This window comes from Protopterus annectens, chromosome 2.part0 (assembly GCF_019279795.1).
Source record: "Protopterus annectens isolate FY-2018-M chromosome 2.part0, PAN1.0, whole genome shotgun sequence".
In the NCBI taxonomy this organism is placed as follows: Eukaryota; Metazoa; Chordata; order Ceratodontiformes; family Protopteridae; genus Protopterus; species Protopterus annectens.
Genome location: NC_056728.1, coordinates 703,831,383 through 703,856,078, shown reverse-complemented (window position 1 = coordinate 703,856,078; position 24,696 = coordinate 703,831,383). Strand labels below are relative to the sequence as shown.

Sequence of the window (24,696 nt, the reverse complement as noted above, 5' to 3'; positions counted from 1 at the left end):
TCTAGGACAAATCTCTCTTGCTTTAATAGTATGGGTCCTGTTAGAGAAACAACTACCTCTCCAGTTAACTAGCAAAATATGCACTGGTTAATGTTAAGTTGGTAAAGTTTATCAATAATACCAGCACAAGAGACAGTGTCAAATGATTTGGCAAATCAAGGTAAGCAGTGTGAACCGTATTACCCCTTATTCATAGTCTCAGTAACCATTTCAAAGACAGGTATGATCCATCTTTTATAAAACCAATTTAGTGTACATCCAAGGATACAAGTTCACTTGGATTAGTTTAAAATATTCCACAGCCCTGCAAATAATACCAGTTAGAGTAATAAGCCTATAATTCCAAGGGTCAGTAGAGTGACCAAGTTTATGCTAAAGGTACCACAAGAGGTCATCCACATCTCAGAAATGCAACTAGTTGAAGGACTCAGGTCGAAGAAACAGAAGGGTTTTGCTAGACAGGACTTAGCACTTCTCAGAGGACATCTAGAAATATTCTCAGGCCCATGGAACTGATATCTTTAAATTTTGGAAGATGCCAAAAAAGACTTGGTACAAAGAGATTTCAACACAGCAGATATGAAGGGTATATGGGAAAAAGTTGGACAGTGGAATATTAGTGATGTCCCTTAACTGGGAGAAAGGAATACCACAAAAGAACTTGAAACCTTTTACTTCTGCCTTCACTGCACTCCACTCAACTTCCTTAGGAAGACAGCAGAGGAAACAGTCAAACCCCTAATTTACATTTATAACCTCTCACTTAGCACATGAATTTTCCACCAACCCGAAACATGCCATTGTTATACCTCTTCTTAAGGTACCCCAGCCCAAAACCCATAAAAACCATCAACCGTTCAACACTTTGCCCCCTTGCAAAAAGTTCTTTATAAACAGCTTAAACACTAAGAGCTATGAGCTTCTAACTAACAGAGAGCATGGCTTTGGAAATTTGTTTTAGCACAACCACCTCTATACTCTCAACATCTGACACCAGCTATTGCAACCTAAATGGGGAGGTCTCCTTACAGACAGTATTTCTGTGGATAACTGAAACTACTGACAACAAAGTTCTTGCTTGCTAACTTACAAAAATTCGAACTGGGCAACAATGTCATTGCCTACTTCCAATAGCTACCTTGTCAGGGGGACGTTTACTAAGACAACCAGCTATCCATTAATGGAAAACTAAAAAAAAAAATAATAAATTAAAAAAAAACAGGTGTCCGCAAAGACTCTGTTCTAGGCCCATTACTAATTTCATTTCTCATTAAAGACATTACGGATGACTTATCTGAACTTAAAATATGAGTAGAGGGTTAAGTATTACTCCATGCAAACAGATGTCCCATAGTCATGCAATCTCACCACCAGCAATCTTTCTCTTATCTTTGTCAATGGTCTGAACAAAATAAACTGCAAATTAGCCAGAAAAAAAAGTTATGCTTTTTATGCTCCCCATAAGAGCATCTTGTCTTGAGATAGTAAGGAATGGAAGTCAATGACAACCAAAGAACTTCTTGTGTAACTGAATACAAACACTTAGGCGCAACCACTGGTGAGATTGCAGGACTACGGCACATCTGTTTGCATGGACTAATACTTACACACCTGTCACTAGTGGCGTTCCCCAGGGATCTGTCCTGGGACCCCTACTGCTTGGCATCTACTTCTCAGAGGTCCAGGCAAAGACAAAGGGCCTGTGGCTGAACAAGTTTGCAGATGACCAAGTTGTGTGCCGTCATTGACTTCCCAAATGATGTTAACATACTGCAAGAGTATCTCACAGCAACAAATGACTGGTGCCAAAGTCATGGCCTTAAGTTAAATGCAAAAAAATGTATTATCATACCATTCGGCAAAAATACGGCCCCTACTGATTACCACATCAACAACAACCCCTTAAGCACACAACCTGTGGTGAGTGACCTGGGTACTCATTCGACCATCATGTAGCAGCAGTGGTCAGAAAAGCCTTTACTTGGTTAAAAGCCTTTACTTGGTTCATCTCATAAGTAAAGGGATTGCATCCAGAAAAAGACGAGGTTATTACCTCTCTGTACTCCCTCATTAGGCCTATAATTGAGTATAATGCCCTGTTTGGTATGTACCTCCCCAATCACCTGCACCAACTGGAAAGGCCAAATAAATACCTCACAAAGAGAATCCATGGCCTCCACACCTGTCTTATGTGGACAGGCTCATATCAATATCGCTCTACTTGGTATTGTACAAATTGTTCTGAGGTGACCTGTGTCTTGCATACAAGGCAATATTGCACCCTGCCCTACTAGAGATGCACCATATTTGTAGGTCTAACTCCTCGTGCATAATCTGCTTGAAAGGCCTAAATCTAATATGCGACATCAACAAAACCTGCTGGAGAGACAGGTTTGTCTCCCAGAGGCTGCCCCATCTCTGGAACAGACTTCCCATACATCTCACAGTACCTCACTGACCCTCTTTAAGCACAACCTTGATGAGTGGATGGGAAACCACAAATTTGTCCTCCCTGACAGGGGCGACAGCTACTGACAGAGTTTTTTTTTTTTTTTTGGAGAAACTCTTGGCTAGGCTTGTAAGGTCCCCAATGCCATTAGCCTAGTAACCTCATATGATCTTTTGGCCCATCTTAACCAAAAATGTGTTACAGGAAACCATACCTACAATCTCTTACTGCCTGCAAAGTGCTAGCCACAAGTATCCATCTCCCTAAGCTAGATCATCACTGTACACTTTGCTTAACACTCGAAGACAAGTCACAGAGATTAAAACTGTCAGATTTACTGTACTTGTCGATGCTCGGATACACTACTGCAACCTTTTAAATTACCTAAAAATTTGTTCCCCATTACTGAAAGGGCCACTTCTTCTATGCACCTTACTAAATAAAATTCTAAATAATGGTTACTGCTCACTTCTGAAAAGAAAACTCACAAACAGGGAACAGTCCTACTTCCTAAGAAATTCCCAGGAGAACTTCATAACACTCAACCATCCCCCCATTTAGAACAGTCATTAGTTGAAGAGCCTTCTCAAGGACAATCCTAGCTCTCTGAAACAAAATACCATCTGGAACAAGGCATCAAGATAGAAAGGGACTAAGCGTCTATTTAAGGAAGTTACTTGAAAATACCTTAGAGATAAGGGATAAACTCTTTAAAGGCTTAAGATTCTAAAAGTGCTTGCAGGTTCTCGATGCTTCTCCTTTGCCATTTAACTCTCTCCTGTGTTTTCTGTTTTCTTTTTATTCTCTACACCTATCTCTGTAAACTCACTTCCACTTGAGTTTTCTTTTTCACAAATAAATTCCGCTTTAAACCTTTATGAAGCAATTTCATATAGCCGAACTGTACTGTAACCCATATAAACTAGGTTTCCATTAGGCTTTATTAAAAACGTGCAAGAAAGGTATAACATTCTGTTTTATACAAAAACATATAATAACTGTATGTGAATTTTCTAAAGTTTTAGCAACTACATAAACTTAACACTCTACCATAATTGATGTGTATAACTTAAGTTTGCTTGCACTGTTTATTGCCTCTGAGCCCATGCCACAGCTTAAAAGGGTCTTTGGACTGGTCCACTTACCAGATTACCAAACAGAAAGGAAGGAAATAAATAAAGGAAGTAGTTCAGTACATAATTGTTGGTTACTTCTAAGCATTGTAATGCAACTAAAGAAGGCCTTACGGTTATGTTTTGAATTTGTTGCAACCCCAAGTTCATAGTGAACCTTATATTTCCTAGATGTTTGTCACTTACTGGACAGTTACAGACCCCTTTTATAACGATGAAAGAACATTTTTTAGAGCTGGCTAGTAATTTATTTTTTTCTTAGAGTTTGCTGGTATTGGACGTTTCACCATATGGGTTTAGTTTTTAAACATGTCATTATTACGTTTGATTGGGACAGATGTCTCAATGCAACAGGAAGTAAAATTCAAACAAGTATGCAGCAGCGTCCAGTACAAGGTTTGCTGGGAAGCTATACCTTCTGCGATTCTCAATATGATCAGTAAATAGTAATTAACTCGTATTGGGGTAATCCCTGAAAGTCACATAGGATGTCCCAGGGATAACTGTCCATTCATCAATGCAAACCTTGAGTTACCCTGCTAGTAACTGTACCTTCATATAGGAAAACACATTTGGTACAACATCCTATATCGCTTAAAACATATTTGGTACAACATCCTATATCGCTTTGTTTAGCCAGGGATTTACCCATATTGTCATCCTGCGACTTGCTTAAAAAACATTTCATCTGAACACTAAAGGTTTTCAGTAGTGCCAAATGCCTTGCTGAAGTTTTAAGTAATCGACATCTACCACTGCCTTTTGCTTTACTACCCAGGTTACTCAAAAAATGTGAAGTCAAGCTGCTTTCGGGTCCAGTGCACAGTCATACTTCCGTGTAACAGAAACCTCACTTTCAGCTGTGATTCAGAGGCTTTCCCTAAAACTCAGGTCAATATTGCAGCTCTATAGTCTTTAGTATCTGACTTGCTTCAAGTTTTATAAAGGGAAATATTAAATGCCCTCTGATGACTCAAGCTTTGGTAAGCAAATAGTTCCTAACACCCAATAGAATGGACAGTGGGGGGACTGACTTTTATGGACATTGTCACTAAAGTTCAGTAAAGGAAACACTCGACCAAATAAAAACCACGTATAACAAAACAAATGAAGTTTATCAGCTCACAAAGCTTTCAGACAATGTCCTTCCTCAGTGTTTCTCCATTTAAAAAACAGTGTCAGCTCTTCTCACATACAATAAAAAAGGCACATACAATACAAAAAAGTAGTGGGTTTACATTAATTCCAGCACTGAATAACTATCAAACTTCTCAATATCTTTCAGTCTTTATACAAAACCACAATTTGTTGAAAAAGTTAGAAGTATTATAGATTTCACCCTCATTTCTTTATGAATTTTACAGTGAATTCCATCAAGTCTTACTATCTGTCTTTAAATTCTGAAGTTCTTTCGAATGACAATATGCTTTGAAAAAGGCATGGCGTCAATGACATTTACCTAGTCACTTACAACAAATTGAACGTAAAGACGCTTACAGGATCAACATACATACATAAGCATTTGGGGCTCTATAGAACTCAGAAGTCATCCTTAGTGTATGGCAATATATGCAAAAGTTAACCTCAAAAAAGTGAATACACTGGTGACTGTGCCACCCCATCTGCTGACTAACACAGTAACCTAGCTTCCACGCAGCCAAAAATGGCATTTGTGGCTATACCTACATCTGCACGCAGCACACAAGCATTGCACTGGAAAATACTAGTCTACATCTGAGGAGTAGCAGAGATCAACATAACGGGTACAAAACAGATTAGCAGCTAACACTGGGTTCTGCTTCAGCTGTACAACCTGAACAAGTTTTGCAACTTTACAAAGCATACTACGTAAGAAATGCATTCCTTCCAGAATGCAAATGGCACTTAATAATCTTTACAAAATATACTACACAAGAAATGCATTTTCTATGACTATGAAGGACATCTAGTGCTTATTTTTTTACAATCCAAATGAAGGGTCAGAAGACCCTTTCCAGCTATGACCAAGGTCTATAAAACATAAACTAATAATAACCCAGCAATTTCAAAACATCCAATTTACATTAGGAAGTCTGCATTCTGTATAAAAATGTCATAATGCACGTGTCACGATCAGCCAAATACAAGATTACTAGGTTATTTTATCAGCCAAATACAAGATTACTAGGTTATTTTATTTTTGTCTATTATTAAGTAATTATCACAAGCAAAACAATGACAAATATTAATGAAAAATCAGCAACTGATGATTTTAATGGAAGTGGGGGAGTCTGCAAAATGACATCTATGACATTTGCAAGTAACGATCATCAGGAAAGGAAGACACTGACCCTTGTCTGGGGATTGAACCCCCGACATTCTGTGCAACTGTCACTGCCACTGGATCAATGAGGAGCTTCTGGACGGTTGGGTACCTGGTTCCCCCAAAAGTAGTTTCTCCTTACAACTAGGAAACCACCATAATGGTGATTGCTTTTTTAACACAAGTGGGCAATGCAGAACAATTATGAAGCTAGTATTTTAAGCTGTTTAGTATTTTTCTTTCCTGTTGAGTTGTTAATACAATTCTAGGTTCATAAGTCATCTGAGAAGACACTGTAGTTCCATTTCAACTTCTGGTTTTCCTACTCTTCTTGATTCTCCCCCAGCAGCATTACTTTGCATGCCTTTACATTACTAACACCTTTCAAAACAAACTGGAGTAGGAACCTCACCACATGGAACAGGAAATTGCCTCATACCCTATGAAATAGACTATCATACTATTTGTGGTACTGAAAGCAGATTTTTTTGTTAAACACAAACGCAACACATATTCTTACAGCTGTGACCTACCCAACATGACACTGCAGAGGGTGAAGAGTGGAAAGAGCACACACTGGTGGTATAACTGCTGTAAGTAAATATTTTGGAGCTTTTCATCCAGGGCCTTTGCTGAAAATGGGCATTACTCAGATGAAGCACCCTAGTCAACAATTTTTTACACACACACACACACACAAATATATTAACTTCAGGCACAGGAAATCCATTCTCCTTGCACAGATATTATGTCACCTACATTTTGTAAATAAACTACCTAAATTTGAGAGCTACATCACATTATTTATTTAACATTTGTTTACCAGGAAGTCAGACCTGGAACGAGCCAATTTTCAGCACAGGCCCGGACAGAAACGCTCCACATGTAGGTCTTTGTAATGTATAGCACTGCAGCCACAACACAAGGGTCCACACCAGAAATTAAAACTTGATATTTTGTCTATACAGAATGCTTTGCTTCTGCATGCAGAATCCTGTTCAAGGGCCCACACAATCATTCCAGAAGGTACAGACATAGTGAAACATGGTAAAATTTGAAAAATTTAATCATCAAAAAAGCACATCCCCAATTTTTTTTTTTTTTTTTTTTACAGAAGGCCCTTTCCCCAGAATGGTACATTCTCTTTGAAATCAATAAGTGAATTAAGGTGTTCTTAAACCTCAAGAGAATTTAAAAAAAAATAATCAGCAGAAACCCTTTTTGAGGAAGCCAAATGCTCATTTTCCTGACATTGGCTAGGGCACTGACAAAAGTTTTCAGCTCTTACACTCTGTGTGTTAGAAAAGATTAATTCAAGTAATGTGTAATATAAATACCTCCAGGTACATAATGGACACCTCATTCTATTACCTCTGTTGTATATAGTTACTTAACAACTTAACCTTTACCATAAACTATAAAACCGTTTATAACCTCTGAAAACTGACATTCTCTCTTCTATTCTCTGTAGCCAGGTAAAGGATGAAAATGGGTAGAAGTCCAGCCCACTCACCCAGTAATCAAATTGAAAATAAATAAAATATATCATCTATGATATGACACAGATGCTAATGAAATACAATAAAGATGCCTGGAAAGAGGTCATGTATTCTAAGTTTCTACACTCTTCTTGATTCCACTAATCTTACTTAACCCATTCTAAACGACTTCTGCTCACAAAGTCAATCATGTGACAGAAGTTTACATTATCTGCAAAATGACACTTTCTTCTGCAATGGCACTAATAAACAAATTTGGAAAAGCAAACCAGTAAAAAACTTTGTGCAGTCCCACTACGCTCTTCTTGATTCCACTAATCTTACTTAACCCATTCTAAACTACTTCTGCTCACAAAGTCAATCATGTGACAGAAGTTTACATTATCTGCAAAATGACACTTTCTTCTGCAATGGCACTAAACAAATTTGGAAAAGGAAACCAGTAAAAAACTTTGTGCAGTCCCACTAGTAATCACTCATTTTTACTCTACATAATCAGTTCTTAACACAGGCTACAACTGCAGGAATCACTTCGGAACCAAATAACGTAATAACCTTTTATGTAGTACTGTGTCAAAAACTTCACTAACGCTGACATTTTTGTTTATGCTACTCAAACAAGAACTCCCCAAATTCTGAATTTTCCCATCAGCAACATCATCATCATCTTCTTTCGGCTGTTCCCGTTAGCGGTCGCCACAGCGGATCATCTGTTTCCATTTCTTCCTGTCCTCTGCATCTTGCTCGGTCACACCAACCACCTGCATGTCCACTCCCACCACATCCATAAACCTTATCTTAGGCCTTCCTCTTTTCCTGTTATCTGGTAGCTTCATCCTAAGCATCTTTTTCCCAATATACTCAGCATCTCTCCTCAGCATATCTCCAAACCAATGTAATCTTGCCTCTCTGGCTTTGTCTCCAAACCTTCCAACCTGGGGTGACCCTCTAATATACTTATTCCGAATCCTGTCCATCCTCGTCACACCCAGTGCAAATCTTAACATCTTCAACTCTGCCACGTCAAGCTCTGACTCCTGCCTTTTTGTCAATGCCACTGTCTACAACCCCTATAACATATCTGGTCTTACTACCCTCTTGTAGACCTTCCCTTTCACTCTTACTGGTACTCGCCTGTCACAAATCACTCCTGACTCTCTTCTCCACCCACTCCACCCTGCCTGTACTCTCTTCTTCACCTCTCTTCCACACTCACCATTACTCTGAACTATTGATCCCAAGTATTTAAACTCATCCACCTTCGCCACCTCTACTCCTTGCATCCTCACCATTCTCTATCCTCCCTCTCATTCACACATATATATTCTTAGTCCTGCTGACCTTTATTCCTCTTCTCTCTAGAGAATATCTCCATCTCTCCCGACTTCCTCATACAATACCACAATTCCTCTCTAAGCACTTTGTCATATGCTTTCTCTAAGTCTACAAAAACACAATGCAACTCCTTCTGATCTTCTCTGTACTTCTCCATCAACACTCTCAGAGCAAACATCGGATCTGTAGTGCTCTTTCCTGGCATGAAACCATACCATCACGTCCCTTCTTAACCTAGCTTCCACTACTCTTTCCCATAACTTCATGCTGTGACTGATCAATTTAATCCCTCTGTAGTTACTACAGCTCTGTACATCACCCTTATTCTTAACAATCGGTACCAAAACACTTTTTCTCCATTCCTCAGGCATCCTCTGTTTAATGAAATCTTGGAAAGTGAATCTGGTTAAAAACTGCACTGCCATTTCACCTAAACACCTCCATGCTTCCACAGGTATGTCATCTGGACCAACAGCCTTTCCGTTCTTCATCCTCTTCATAGCTATCCTTACTTCCTCCTTGCTAATCCATTGCATTTCATGATTCACTATCCCCACATCATCCAACCTTCTCTCCCTCTCATTCTCTTCATTCATCAGCCCCTCAAAGTACTCTTTCCATCTGCTCAACATACTCTCCTCGCTTGTGAGTACGTTTCCCTCATTATCCTTTATCACCTTTACCTGCTGCATATCTTTCCTAGCTCAGTCCCTCTGTCTAGCCAATCAGTACAGGTCCTTTTCTCGCTTCTTAGTGTCCAACCTTTCATACAACTCTTCATATGCCTTCTCCTTAGCCTTCACCACCTCTCTCTCTGCCATGCACCTCTCCTTATACTCCTGTCTACTTTCTTCATCTCTGACAATCCCACTTCTTCTTTGCCAACCTCTTTATTTGTATATTTTCCCATCAGCAACATAGGTCACTAAAACAAGCAGTGGTTTTAAAATTAAATGCTACATTAAAAAAGTACTAATTGCTACAGCAAACAAAATTATTGTAGAGAAAGAACCTCAAAGAAAATGAAAGTACTCTTCTCAACACCTTTATTCTGCGTCTTTGGAGAAAAGACATCTATTACCCGAATGAACAAATCCCAATAGATTTTCATTCTACTGACAAACTTTAGGGAAATGGGCTCGGCATTACAGCACTGTGCTTAAGTACCAACATCAGCTTTAGGCCATCAGGATGATAACGCAATGGCAGGAATCAAGAGACAAGTCTGGGTTGCAGGAAAAAAAGAACAAGAGTGGTAGTTTTAGGTCTGATTCATGAAGCAAAGACTTTTGCAAGGCAGGTAGAGGTGTACATAATTATGCCCATCTTAACTGAATGGCTATGCCGAGAGAAAAAAAATAACAGGGAGAAAAGGATAATAGGGAAGTCAAATAAAGTACTGTGCAACTTTAAGCAAGTAAAAATAAACAAACTTAGGGTTAGCTGAAATGTTAAGTGTGAGCATAAGAATCAGAAGTGTGTTTTTATCTTGACCAGCTACAAAAGCAAGTAGATTTTGTGCTTTGCCTGAAGTGTTTAAACTGTTTGTTTTTCTCTCCACTGATATTGCAAAAAGAAAAAAAAAATGTCCCCAGCAGTTAAAGAGCAATCTTGGAGCGGTTATATTTGCATAGTAGGGGACCGAGTACAAAGCTTTTAGGCCTGCCTTCATCTAAAGAGGGTAAAAATGGGTTTTAGGAAATAGTGAAGAATACCTTGGGATAGAAATACAATTCCAACCAAAGCTGTACTTCCTGAATATTATGTTTGCACATAAACTGTCATACCTGCAGCTGTTGAATGTGCTACTGCTGTTAAGAAGTTAATAACAGAGAACTGGAAATCCTCAGAAATTCCATAGCAGGTAGTCTATGAGCTATGGTGTTGGGTGATGACACATGATGAAAAGAGGGCAGTTAGAGGCAGAGTTAATCAGGTTTCTTAAACAAATGGATGCCCTGGTATCAACATCTGAAAAGGATGCATGGGGAACTATAGATAACATGGGAGTGAGAAGTCAGTAATGTTTTTTGTAAGGGAGGCAATCATTTAGTATGGCAAATGTAAATTAGCCGACTAACTATTTGACTTGACTGAAAGGGGTTCAGGGCATTGAAGAAGCCATCTGTGAGAGAGAATAACAATGGAGCTGGACCCATTCACCTCTTCTAATTAGGAAGGAAGAGACTTGCATCTCAAGTGAGAGTGTGGACCCATTAATATCTCCTGGTGAGAATGACAAACTCAACATGTAGCATCCGCTTTTAAGTGGGGCGGGGGGGTACGTAGGGTCTTCTGAGGGTTTATATCACACATGGAAGTGAGCAAAAATCCTCACTGCATGCCTGTCCCTTAAATACTATTCAGCACGCACAAGGAAGGTATTGTAGATTAAAGTAACTCCCTCCCCAGTAATGGCTGCCTAGTTGACACCCCCCAGCATAATCACTCAGACAGGAGCACCATGGCTGAGGCACAGATGGTCAGAAGGCATACAGCAGCAAAAACTGCATAATAAAAAGAATTGCCATACTCCCACAAAACACCACATTTGGTAAACACATGAAATGACTGTGCTCCTCTGTTGTATTAAAACAATCCCCGACAACAGGGACAGACATTCATGAATTATTGCAAACACATCTCCCAATTCCAGAGAAAAGCTTAGAAGGCCTTTTTTAAAGAAAAAAAATCATTCTTCTGAGCACAGTATGCCATTAAAGAATACCGTATCTAGAAATTGAGAAAATGTTCTTATATCTTGACCAAATGCCCATGAATTATTTTGTGTTTAGTATTACTTTGAAATTTATTACAACTATAAAATGTATTATTTGGTAAACTTGCATCTCAACACTGCCGGACGAGAGCTGACTGTTAAATATTTATATGGCAGCCACTTTAACACAATGCAATCTGTGTTCCTATTACATGCCGCAGCAAGGCTGTTAGCTTACGGTTTCTCCAGTAATTTACAGTGATGGTATTCTGAATTTCTGCTTTGTCAGGATGCCTGTAAATTGTCAGGATGTCTTAACAGAACGACTGCAGCACATTAGTTTTCACACACTAATCAGACCTTTTCGTCAGTCTTAAAACATTCCTAGACCTTCTAAGTAACCTGCTTTGTTAAACCTGTGTTTTAAGCTAATAGTTACTCTTTTTTAAATCTCTATGAGCAATATTTTCATATCTAAAACTTAACAGCATTTCCATCCTGTTCCAAAATGAATTTGAAAGCAATGATAATTCAGTTTTAAGGTTGTAACAGTCAGATGTAGCCCTGGCCATCATGATGGCCAGAGTGACACTGTGAGGCTGTAGATGGGGCAAAAGATAATATAATTAAATACCTACCACAGCCTTCCTTAAAGGTGTGCCTATCCACTCCATCCTAGAAGCAACCACCTAGTCCTCTTGTCCATATCTTCTCTAAACACTGCAGTCCAGCTGTTGCTTCCAAGACCAAAACAGGGTTTGCATCAGACATTTTGCAGGGGCTCATCTACCTGCTCCTTAATCTGTCCAAACACCAATCTCACTTCAGCTCGGGAAATCTTCCCAAAAGTAACTACTGCAACAGTGAAGTACAGTTGTGTTGGTACTCAGCATAAATGTAAACATTACAATATCCTTAGTACTGCAGTACTTAGTTCTTCCCACATATGCTTTCTTCCTGAACCAGGGTTTGGGCAGGTGTCCACCTTGCCTAATTATCATCCTTCTTTCACACCCAGTTTGGTCTGGCTACCCTTGAGAGAACTGGACTACAATCAATGGCCTAGACAGACCTGAAAAATGGTGCTAAACAACAAACATTTATAAACTGATGTCCTGTTGTTAGATGGGAGGTGTGCCTACAAGGCCTAGGAAAGGGAAGTCACTGATATTTGGGCTGGCCTCAGGCTTCTGCAAGGTAGGAAATCTCAAAAGTAATTAATGTAACTGTGAAGATACTCCATCTAGACTTATGGTAAGTACTTGCAACAATACAGTCCCCCACTTACTGCCGATGGCCAGAGTAGATACCAGTGTTCTGACCAAGCAGATGGGCTTAATGCTTCCAGGAGAAGGCATCTCAGTATGCTGGGGCATCTTGGCCATTCAGTCAAGTGGCACAAAAAATGTATTCTTGTTAACTATTTGGGCGCCTGTTGTCTGAAGATACGCAAACTCTAGCAAGGAAGGCCAGAAAACCAAGCAATATGAAATTATCTTGCAAAACAGAAAAAGATTCTCCCTCTGGTTTCCAAAGGAGAGACATTGCAACTGCTGAACCAGGGGTACTGCTGGTCCTGCAATATTTGCTAGAATCTTTAACCAATCCCTCAGAAAAAAAAACATATACACTACAGTGGCATATTTACTTCTGGGCACACCACTCTTGTCCAGCAGAGTGGTAACACTTCAGACCTTTAAATACTCAACTGTACCATCTGGTAATATGTTTTCTTACAGAAACTGATGATGCCACTATTTTAACCAGCAGTGGTCAGCACAGACAAAATCTTTGTCATGGAACTTAGTGGCTGCTGCCCGAGATTCAAGGGTCTTGGAACTACAGGCTCTCATTTATAAGGAACCCTTCTTGGTCTTCAAACAGTGTTACACTGCATACTAACTCCCTCTTTCATTTCAAAGGCTGTGACATGAGGTGGCACTAAACTAAGCACTTTTAATTCTCAGTACTTTTACCAAACTGACAAAACAAACAGAAAAGAAGCTTCCATTCACGGATATGCACAAAGAGTTAAACTACCTCAACAGATCAAGGGTGTACAAAAGGAACTGATAAGCTATTTGAAACCTTTGGAGAAAACACACTGCTCTAACATTTTCTCCAAGTGGATCTCCCATAGTATTGTATTCTAGTGCGAACTCCATGGCAAGCAGTTACTGAGCGAGGCAAGATGTCACCTTACCAGGGACACTGCTACCTCAACAGCTTTCCCGAATGGAGGATTGCCAAAATATGTTTTGGGAGCTGCTACTCATTCATGCATCCACATCTTTTCCAAGCAGTAGCAGGCAAGATCATGGTTTACAGCAGCTATCCTGAACTTCATATATTCAGGGGTGTCGTAGAAGAAACAGGTGTTGGAAGTTTTGGGATTCTTTCTTAAAGTTATAACTACAGCAGTGACTTGCTCAAAAAACATAATACAGTTGTGTTGAACATCTGCAACTACGATAAGCTAAGAATACTTTATTCCTACAGTCCAGTTCTCCCTTTCCATCCCCTATTAACAACCAGGGAGCACACATGACTCTGGTGGAGAGGGAACGCATTACTTTCTTCCCTAGCCATACCAGCCTACTATATACTCTTACACTATTTATTAGTGATTGGGATGCCTGTCAATGCTACATGTTGTCTCACTGAATTGCGGTTTTCCTAGACATAAAATTACAGTTCTTAGTCAGGGTGAACCTTACTGGAGGGGACAAGAAAAGAGGATATGACCAACCATTTTTCCTCCTGTATACAAAGTTGTGGAAATGCAAGATCAGTGCATGGAGGAATGGTTTCAAATCTTCCTGGACACAGGACTCCATCTGCAACAGTGAGCCTGAATTTATGACTGTAGCAGTGACTACACTCTACCTATACAACTATAGCTTACAATGTACGTGCAAGTTGCTGCTGCAACTTTAACTTCAGGAAAGTTATAAATTTTCCAGCATCTCTCCCACTTTGGTGAAAGATCTATTCTTGAACTCATTTATACTGGCAGGCATCAGTGAGGACATCCTAACCTGGTCCAAACACTATCTCAGCAACAGACATGTCAAAGTGAGAATAGGCACAGTCTTTCTGTTCGTGACCATAAATAAGGGAGTTCCCTCAGGTTACCATTACTTTTGCTTTGTCAACAAGCTGCCAGCTGATCTCCCCCCATATCAAAATCCTCCTTTATGTAGATGATATGGTATCTACAGATCTAACACTTTTCATGTGAGCATCAAAAATTGTTTACAAGCAGACCTCACCAACCTAGCCAGCTGGATTACCAACACAAAGCTGATACTACCCCTATCCTGACTTTCAAAACCATGTTAAGAAAGCAGAAAATCTAAAATTAAGCCACTAATCTTTCAGTCAAAAATTCACACTTTCACAGCAATGCAGAATCGATGTGTTCTTTAGGCACAACTTGAATAGCACTTCTTTGAAATAGTCTTCTCCCCATAAAGCAAAGTATTTCTCTTACACTATTCAAACATAATCTGGATGAATGGAAGGGTAACCACAAACTCACCCTTTGTTTAGCACCCTTGTCCTTCACAGATAAGGACAACACGTAAATGTTCTGCTCATCACTGGGTTATTTGTAGTTAAATTACAAGGACTAAAAACTTAATAGGAATGCATGGATAGGCTTCTAAAGATCTTCAGGGATCAATAGCCTAGTAAGTATCTATGACCTATTATAATTGAAATGTTGTGCACAGAAAATGCAAATTCAGATACATACAAGAAACAGAAAAAACAAACATGATAAAGTTTTCCAATTATGTGGAAGCCCGGTCTATAATAAGTATTCTGCAAACATAAAAAAAAGCTTGACATGGGGAGAGGGTATTTGTCATTGGCCATTTTAACAGAATCAAGATAGTATCATTTTAAAGTACAATTGCAGTATGTACTTCAACAGTTTCTGCAATTTCAAATCAAATATTAGAATACTGCTTATTTTTCATTTATATGACCACTGTTACAAAACATATGCATCATTTTGGACTGACTGATAAGGGAAGAACTACATTTCAAGAAAGAAGCCTTTTCCTGCAAATTAAGGCATCTCTTAACCACTCCAGTTGTACTACTGTCCATAAGCAAAACTGCTCAATACATTAATTTGATTTAGAAACCAATTTACAAAATATTAACTTATTCCATTTCTTTTTTTTAGAATGGCTTTGGCCTTTACAACAAATGCACAACTAAATGGCAAACAAAACAAACTCCAAACTATCCAAAAAAAAAACTAGACAGATAAATAAAAAATAAAATTTCTATGTAAAAGTAGCATTTTTTCTGGCTCAGAAATGTTTCTGCACATTATGAACTTAACAAGTATGCCTCACTTCATACACCATGCACCACGTTATAACAATGCTACTGAGTCCCCCATCCCTTTCTAAAGGGCTCCTGGATTAATACCAAAGTGAAAAATAAAAAAACAGGGTCTAAGGAATTTAACAATTAATCTTAATCTTAAGCACATAAGATCTCCTTGGCCCATCAAATGTATCTATTATCGAGCACCTCACTAGCCCTCTTCAAGAGAAATCTTGATGAGTGGATGGGAAATGGGGATCACTCCAGTGGCTCTACTTGATAGAGGCACTAGGAACTAATGACGGCCGGCACAGTGCCAGGGCACTTCTATAGGCTAGGCTTGTATAGGTCCCAGGGCCATTAGCCTAGTACACACTTATAAACCTATGAACAAAGATAAATGAGGAATCAGTAGCTGATTATGTATTTACCAAGTTATTTTGTGTGTTTGTTGACTAGGGTAGATCACAGATCCAAACTGAACCATTTTCAGGCTCAGCCAAGGGTATACAAAGAAAGAAAGAAAATGACATATTTCCATATAAAGAGACATAAAAGAAGAAAAAATAAATAAATAAACATAAAATGTTCCTCATAGAAGGGTTGGGAATGCGTAGGTAGAGATTGTGGTGAGGGGAGTGTTTGTAAGAAGGAAACAGGTAGCATTACAGTGGACGATATTTTCTGCATGCTATTAGAACTACTTTTTAACTATCCACACATTTTAATTTAAATGAGTACGCATCTAAAAAAAGATGCAAGCTCTAGTAATGTACAAAATGTGTTTAAGTACTTTCATGTAAGTTCAGACTAAGTATTGCAGAAAGCAAATAAACAGCCAATGTTTGTTTTTCTTCTTTAAAAAGAGAAAGTGGTTGAAGTCTTAACAGCTTTCTCATCAAAAGTTAGCAACATTCAAAAATGTATGGGACACACACATATATATATATATATATATATATATATATATATACAGTAGTACTTAAAAAATGAGAAAAAACATACTGCTCATCACAAGCATGAAATGGAATGGGCAATCCATATGTGCAGGTTCTTAGATGTAATAATTAACTGGCCAAGCTATAAGATTAAGATAGCGAGACAGCTTTTTTGGCTTTCAAACTTTAAGAAATTGTACCCCACCACCACCTGTCCCTCTTTATGCAGGGCAATCCCTACATGGGGAAGTTGTATCATGAGAAAAAGAAACATGGCAAAATACAACTGTCCTGTGAACTTAATACAAAAATATTTCCAAGTTTCCCTCAGTAGCTACATAAAACAAATATGTTATATCTTAAACTCCAAGTATTAGATGAATCGCGGTAAGCAATTCAAATTCTCCAAGAAAGATCTTTTAGATTTGCAGAACAGTGAAGTCCAGTCCTTAGCACTGATTCTTTGGCCATCTGAAAAGGTGCAGCCCCCACCCCACACACACCGCCCGTTAAGCTTTTCAGCTACAAAATCTGAGCATCTCCTGAGGAGATTCTCCTCTAAAAACCTTAATCACTAATGGATGACTCAGTAACACTGGCAGAGCATTCGATCTTTTTTCAAACTTTCGTAATCGGCTTTCTGCAGGGATTAAATGTCTTCGTCATCATTTCAAACAAGGTTTATAAGCTACTTAAGCTACTTACAGGTTAGTGAAAAAAACTGTACTCGTTGCAATGTTTGTAAAGGACTGCAGAAATCATGTGCCCTTCTGGTGCCACTCCCGCATGTCAAACAGAGAAAGGTAGAAAACAAACTTTTTTGCAAACAGGCAATCAACTGTTCAATATATTAACTTTGCTAAATCACAAAATGAAATAAAACATTTCTGCTTTCTGACTGAATAAATAAGTAGCTTTCACTGCGAACAATGACAAGAAAGTCAAGACACTGTATTACCATTTCGAGATACGGTTATACTTTGACCCAAGCAATTATTTACTGAAGTATAATGAAAGGTAGACAATGCGTCTTAGCAAGAAATCTAAGGTGCACACAGTTATTTCACTCATCTTGCTACAACTAATTTTCCCTATATACAAAAATGCCAATGCGAGGGTCGTCTACCCTTGTAGTTTCTGTCTAGTCTTTCAGGAGTGGCCGCCCAATGGTTGCAGCTAGGTCCCTCTTTACAAAGAAAGGGGCACACGAGCAGCCGCATACACCACTAAGTATCCGGTTACAGAGCCAAGAATAAAAGCCTGCTGACCCATCTTCTTAAATAACATGCCAGTGCCACAGCTTACAAGTCAGACAGGCATATTTTGTCTGGTACATAAAGTTGCATTTAGAATTAAAACGCGGTCCTGTAAGTCAAAAACTATTAATATCACATGGAGCACTGGTTCAGGCTACAGCTTGGGGGTGGGGGTGAGATTTGCAGTAAATAAGCCTGCCTTTGCTCACGAAGCTTTTCGAAACAGTTCAAAACACATCATAAATTATGGTCATATACTGTCCAGCTCATAAATCTATACATGCTGCCCTACTATCGTATAATGCATTCACCTAGTAAATGACTGTACCGTTACTTGCTGAGACGGGTGGGGAATGGTTTATTTAGGAAGAGATGGCTTTCTTTACTAACTACAATGTCAACTATCCTCTCCCTCCCGAACACCTGCTTATCTTTTAAATTTACAACTCACTCAGTCAGTAAGAAATGCGAGCTTACTTTTTGCGAATCCATGACGGAAACACTCCCATAAACGTACTGCTGCACCTGCTAAACTAGCGACCACCAAAATTGTTACCAAGGCATCATTGGATCCCACCCACCACCACAGCGGCTGCGCACTGCCATCCTGTTTCCATTACTTCCAGGATAAGGCGCTGTGACGTAGGAGATGAAGATCCGTATTTCAGGGAATGACTTGGAAGAATGTGTGTTCTTAGTTTCAGTTTTTTTAGGTCGTTGTCGTGATTTTTTAACGATATTTAAAGTTAAAGGAGAAAGCTAGTGTATTCATCATCCTTATTTTAGTGTTAGCGAAAGTTAAAATGGCAAACTTTAAACCGTGAAACAAAGGGCAGTTTTTACATGTTCGTCTTTGGAAATTCTAGTCCATACATTTTTAATAAGGTGATTTATTAAGAATCCTGAACGACGAGGCTCGGCTTTTACAAATAGATAAGCATGCAGATTTGTATGCTGCTATATATAGCCCTGTAGTTTGTACTTTATTGTATGTGGTTTGTTGTGCTGTGCTGATTGTTGTTTTATGACTGATAAGGACTCATTTAACCAATTAGTTCACCAGACTCACCAGTTTTATGAGTAAAGGTACGTTGGTTACTACAATAAACCAGTGTACCTCATTTCTGTTTTTTTTTTTTTCTGGAATGCGAGTTATATGCAGTCGCTGCGGGAATTTATATTATTTTAATGTAGTAATCGAAGTTAAACCAAGCTTCAATATTATGTTCATATCCCACCTTAAATTATACACGTGTTTTTTTTTTTTTTTTTTTTTATATGCGCAAGGAAAAGTTATATTACTGACTTTTACCCTCCCAGCCATACTTCCACAGTTATGTAGTTTAGACAGACCTAGCTGTTTTGTAAGTAAAATAATCGGATGTTGCCTTGTTTTGGCTTCTGTATTCTTAAGCAACGGACTTGAAGCTGAAGCATGACGAGCTGCACACACATTTTTTTCAAATAAGACACAGACTAGACTGTACTGATGTTCTTAAAATTTTACTTTGTTCATAATTACTAACATGAGAGACCGATTTATTAATATCAACTACTAGTTGTCTCGTAGTACCTACTTTTCGTTCGATTGTTATAATTGACAGTACCAACTATAGCCATAAAACTGTTTTTTTTTTTCAAGTTACGATCGTCCAGATTGCTATTTTTTTCTGCTCAAGTCTCGACTATTTCTACTGGAGAGTATAACAATCTTCTCCAGTTTCCAGCATAACTCTCAAGTGTACCTCATTAATAATCATTATGAGGTACTAGTACTGCCGAAATACTTTGAATGTATCCTCAACGGTAACATTACCACAGCAGTGCAACATCCTCACCCACAGTAGTGCAGCTGAATGCCAGGAAGATGCCCCAAGTAAATGTGAACTGCTATGCATACTTTATAAATTGCTGCAGATACCAACATTTTTCATTCTGTGAAGACTTAAGAAATTGGAAATGCTTTCGGGGCATGTGATGACACATGGGAGGAATCATCCGTAGGAAATGCTATACACATTGTGGTTCACATAAAAATGACTGGTCAGAACAAGCTTTTAAGGTAGGTGCAAGCAGGACCACTGAATTGGTAGAGAGATTGCAGGATAGGAGGCTGGGAGGAAGCATTCTCTGAAGAGTTAGCTGTACCAGTAATGCAGAGGAAGATGAGGATTAGGGAATTTAGTGACTGGCTTTGGCAATGGGCAAGAAGGAAGAGTTTAGAGCTGGTAGAAAGATGGAGTGATATCTGGCAGAAAGAAAGGTTTTATGCCAAGGGCAGGCTTTGTCTTTGCCTAAAAGGACAGTAGTGCTTGAAGCTGGGTTGAAAAGTTACATATCCCTATGAATATACCTTTAAACTAAGTTGTTGCATTTACCTGTTGAGGCTACACACTCAAGTGCGCTAGCCTGTGTTACATATTTATTGCATTTTCCTGCTGTTTGTTGCAAAAAAGAAAAAAAAAAACAAAAAAATTATCCTTGTTTCCCGTCTTTCCTGACCTAGAGTAGTCCAAATAGAGGCTTTGCTGTATTCTGGACTTTTGGAAAGTTCCTGTGTTGCCCATTTCCTTTCTTGGATAAAGGGAGGCTTCTTTGTTCACTAGTGGCAGTGGGGAGCTTAGAGCAGCCTCTCTATCCCTGGAGGAGTGTTCCCAGCACAAATCTGGCAGTCTATTGGCCGTTTTGGGCCAATTTCTAGCTCTTTCAAGTCCCCCTGTATAAAACCCGCTTTGGTGCGGCTTTGTGCGATTTTGCGCATAGCACAGCATCGGGCAGCTCCGCTTAATTGGGTTTAAACCATTCTCTGCTCCACAAAGTCTGCTCTTCACTTTTTCCCTTAGGAACTGATCTAGTTCTCATAATAAACACCCTATTCCTACTCTAAAGCCTGTCACTTGCTCACTAAAGCAATTATATAAGTCAGCACTAAAAAATTAAAAGCACTACACCCTCACAAACTCCCCTTGAGTACCTTGTTCCCCACTGGCCCTTTTTTTCAATTATAAAGGAATTCCCAATACTATTCTAGCACGTCCAAAGGTCAGTCATCAATCTCCTCTCTGGTCCAGCTGGTGAATCTGGGAATCTTGAGGCAATGTTACAACTGCCTCATGTACACAAGACAATCCTCTCCTCCTCCCAACAAATTCCAACACATGTGAGAGATTCAATCATATAGCCAAACTGGAGGCTAAGCTCTCAACTCAGTACTGGCGTAACCAGTCAGGAGGAGAAGGAAACCACACTCACCACAATTCCAGTCTCACATAGACCTACCACGACAGCAAACCAAACGTATAAACACACAAAAACATACTCGGAGGCTCTAAATAAAAATCTGCCTAAGCAGCAGAGACCTTCAAAGCAGACACCCAAGCAACCGCTACCCCAAAACAAAACACGTGCAACACATAGCTCACAAAGCCAGTGTGCCAAACAGTCACAGCCCTTAAACAAAACACGTGCAACACATAGCTCACAAAGCCAGTGTGCCAAACAGTCACAGCCCTTAAGGCTAAACAACACACCTGATACACTTGTAATAGGTGACTCTATCGTCAGGCACACTGACGTCCCGCTCACCAGGCTGAACAAGGAGAAGGGTGCTAGGATCCGCCACATAACACAAGCACTCAGGTCACTCCAAGGCAAGTACAAATATGACTCAGTTATTGTCCATGCTGGTGTGAATGACCTGAGATGTACCTCCCTGGACTACATGAAAAGAGACATAGAGGAGCTCTCTGAGCATGTAGCCCAGGTCGGTATGGCCCTGACCTTGAGTAGCATCTTACCCTCACCAGGAATGATGCCACAATATGAAGACAAGATGATCAATTTCAACAATTGGCTTAAGTATTGGTGTTATTCAAAGGGGATCCAATGCCTGTCAGCCTGGGATGACATGCTCGACAAGCCACGATGCTTCGCTAGGGATGGCTTGCACCTGTCACCCCTAGGCTTTCGGATATTGGCAAAGGCTCTTGCCTCCCCCCATAGTGCTTTTTTTAGGCAAGGCTCAAAAGACAAACCCACCTCCATAGGTATCAGAAGGGATAAGAAACTAAGAGTAATGCTACTCAACGCCAGAAGTCTAAACCTCAAGATGCACGCACTCGAAACTCTCCTTAGCATGGAGAACATCGATATCTGTGCAGTAACAGAAACCTGGTTCAGGGCTCCCGAGAGCACCCCAGCACTACCAGGTTATACCCCATACCATGCTTTTCGGCCCCAAAACTTGGACCAAACCACAAAAGGAGGGGGAGTATCAATATTCGTCAAAGATACCCACACCTCCAGGTTGGTGGCACAGCACGAAGCATCAGAGACTATCCATGTGCAACTAACAGTGGGTAAAACTGCCTTCCAGTTTATAGTCTGCTACAGACCACCCTCCCAAACCCAGGAACCCCACTCGGCCTTCCTGAAAACACTGGAAAATATGAAGGTCTCTCCAAACACCATTATATTGGGCGACTTCAACTACCGAAACATAGGTTCATACTAGGCTATCTGCCCGAGGGCATTTATAAGCCTAGCCCATAGTTTTGTGGCTTAAGCCACCCCTTTTGTATGGGGAACTATACCCATTATTTTGCTGTGCCTCTGTCTAGCAGTGACACTGAGGTAATCCCTGGAGTATATCTGCGATCTCCCATCCATTGGTCAAGATTTCTCTTGAACAAGGCCAGCGAGGTGCTCTGCCTCACATATACCGGGATTTTGTTCCACAGCATAGGGAGTCTTTGGGTGATGAATCTATCCCTCCAGCACGTCCTATTAATAGCCGTGTCGAGGTTTAAGTCTCCGCCCTTGTGGCTCTGACGGATCTAGATTTTTGAGGTGAAGCATATTCATCAACTCTGGGTTTGACATGGCCTTGTATGTCAGGCAAAGGTCACCTCTGAGCAAGCGGTGGCGACTGAATAGAGCTGGAGTTCTTTCAGTCGGGCAGCATAGGACAGATTTTTGAGACCCTTTATCCTTTTGGTGAGGAATTTTGTGGCCTCTCTAGCTGCTGCAAGTGTCGGGTCAGATACATTCCGAATGGGGCATTGTACTCAATCATTGGTCTGATGAGTGATGAGTATAGGGAGACTATGACCTCCCTTGATCTAGATGTGAATCCCTTCATGATGAGGTGGGCAATGTAGAAGGTCTTCCTAACTACTTTAGCTACATGGGTGTCGAATGACAGGCTACTGTCAACCTGGGTCCCCAGGTCCCTGATAACTTCTTCTGTGCTCAGAGGATTACCACCTATATGGTAGCTAGGGGTAACCTTGTTTTTCCCGAAGGGTATGACTATGCATTTTTGGCATTTAACTTTAGGCCATGGCTCTGGCACCAGTCATCCGCTTCTGTGAGACCCTTCTGAAGGATATCTGTGTCAGATGTGTTTTCGACACGGCGCCCAGTTTGCAGTCATCTGCAAACTTTGTCAGCCATAACCCTCCTGTGTTTGCTTGTACTGGAAAAGTAGATGCCAAACAAGAGTGGGCCCAGGACTGAGCCCTGTGGGACACCACTTGTGACAGGCTTTGAGTCTGACATGGCGCCAGCAACTCTGACCCTGTGGGTTCTGTCACTCAGCCAGTTTGCAACCCATCTTGTGATGTATGGGTTAACATTTAAGCTGATGAGTTTTTCAATGATACCCGAGTGGGGTATTGTATCAAAGGCCTTCGCCAGATCGAGGTAGGCTGTATGGACTGCCTTTCCCTCATCAATGGCTTTGGTGACTGTTTCGAAAAAGTCAACCAAGTTTAAAAGGCATGATCTGCCTTTGACAAAGCCAAACTGGGTTGGATCCAAAGTCTGCAAATTCCCTAGGTCTTTATTTATGAGGTCCAGTATGATCCTCTCCATAGCTTTGCAGATAAGGCTTGTCAAGCTAATGGGCCGGTAATTTCCAGGGTCTGTGGAGGCACCGCCTTTGTGAAGTGGGACCACAGTCGCAGTGCGCCACTCCCTGGGTACGTATCCAGAGGTGAGACTATGATTAAACAGCTGTCCTAGCTGTGGGTTTAGTTCCTCGTTGAGTTCGTGGAGCACACAGCCTGGGACACCATCAGGTCCCATGGATGCTGTGTTTTTTGTTTTGGAGAGAGCAGTTCTCACTTGGGCGTTTGAGATGTTTGGGGGGCTGCAACCATTTGGTATAGATATCTCTCCTTTTGGGGGGGGGAGAAGTTTGCACTGAACCTGTCAGCCAGTATGTTGGCAATGTCTGTAGGATCAGTAATCTTCACATCATTTTGAACTAGTTCTGAGCATATCTGGGAGTTTCCTCCCAGGTTTCTAACATAGCTAAAGAAGGCCTTATGATTGTCCTTTGAGTCTTTAGCTATTTTTCTCTCAAAATTTGCTTTGGATGATTTTATGAGAGCTCTTAGTTTTTTTACTTATAGTGATCAAGGATGTCTTACCTTTTAAGGATTTTGCTCTATCTTGTAGTAGCTTCCTCCTTTTGTTGTAGAGTTTGTTTATGGCTGGGGTCCACCAGACTGGACGCTTGCCCTTGGTACAAAGAGTCTTTGTTTTGCTTGGGATTGCCTTATCCATGCAGTGCTGCAGGTGCTGGTAGAAGGCATTTGTAAGTGATTCAGCGGCTTGAGTACTGTTTTCCGCCGGCTCGGGGCCTTAAAGGAGACCACACTAGTCTTTAGAAGTGTGAAGTCGGCTTTCGAGAAGTTTTTACTGTGGTCTTTTTATT

The 24,696-nt window shown here is 40.2% G+C and overlaps 1 protein-coding gene across 2 annotated transcripts in view; it reads right to left on the bottom strand.

Moving 5' to 3' along the window:
- LOC122793200 (FSD1-like protein) overlaps window positions 1-18,565 on the bottom strand; it is a 913,201-nt gene extending 894,636 nt beyond the window's left edge. For both annotated transcript variants that reach the window (XM_044061031.1, XM_044061032.1), the window contains exon 1: window positions 18,453-18,565. In XM_044061031.1, the coding sequence (XP_043916966.1) occupies window positions 18,453-18,467 (15 nt within the window). In that variant the 5' untranslated portion in view covers window positions 18,468-18,565. The remainder of the gene's footprint in view (window positions 1-18,452) is intronic.
- Window positions 18,566-24,696: the final 6,131 nt, after the last annotated feature.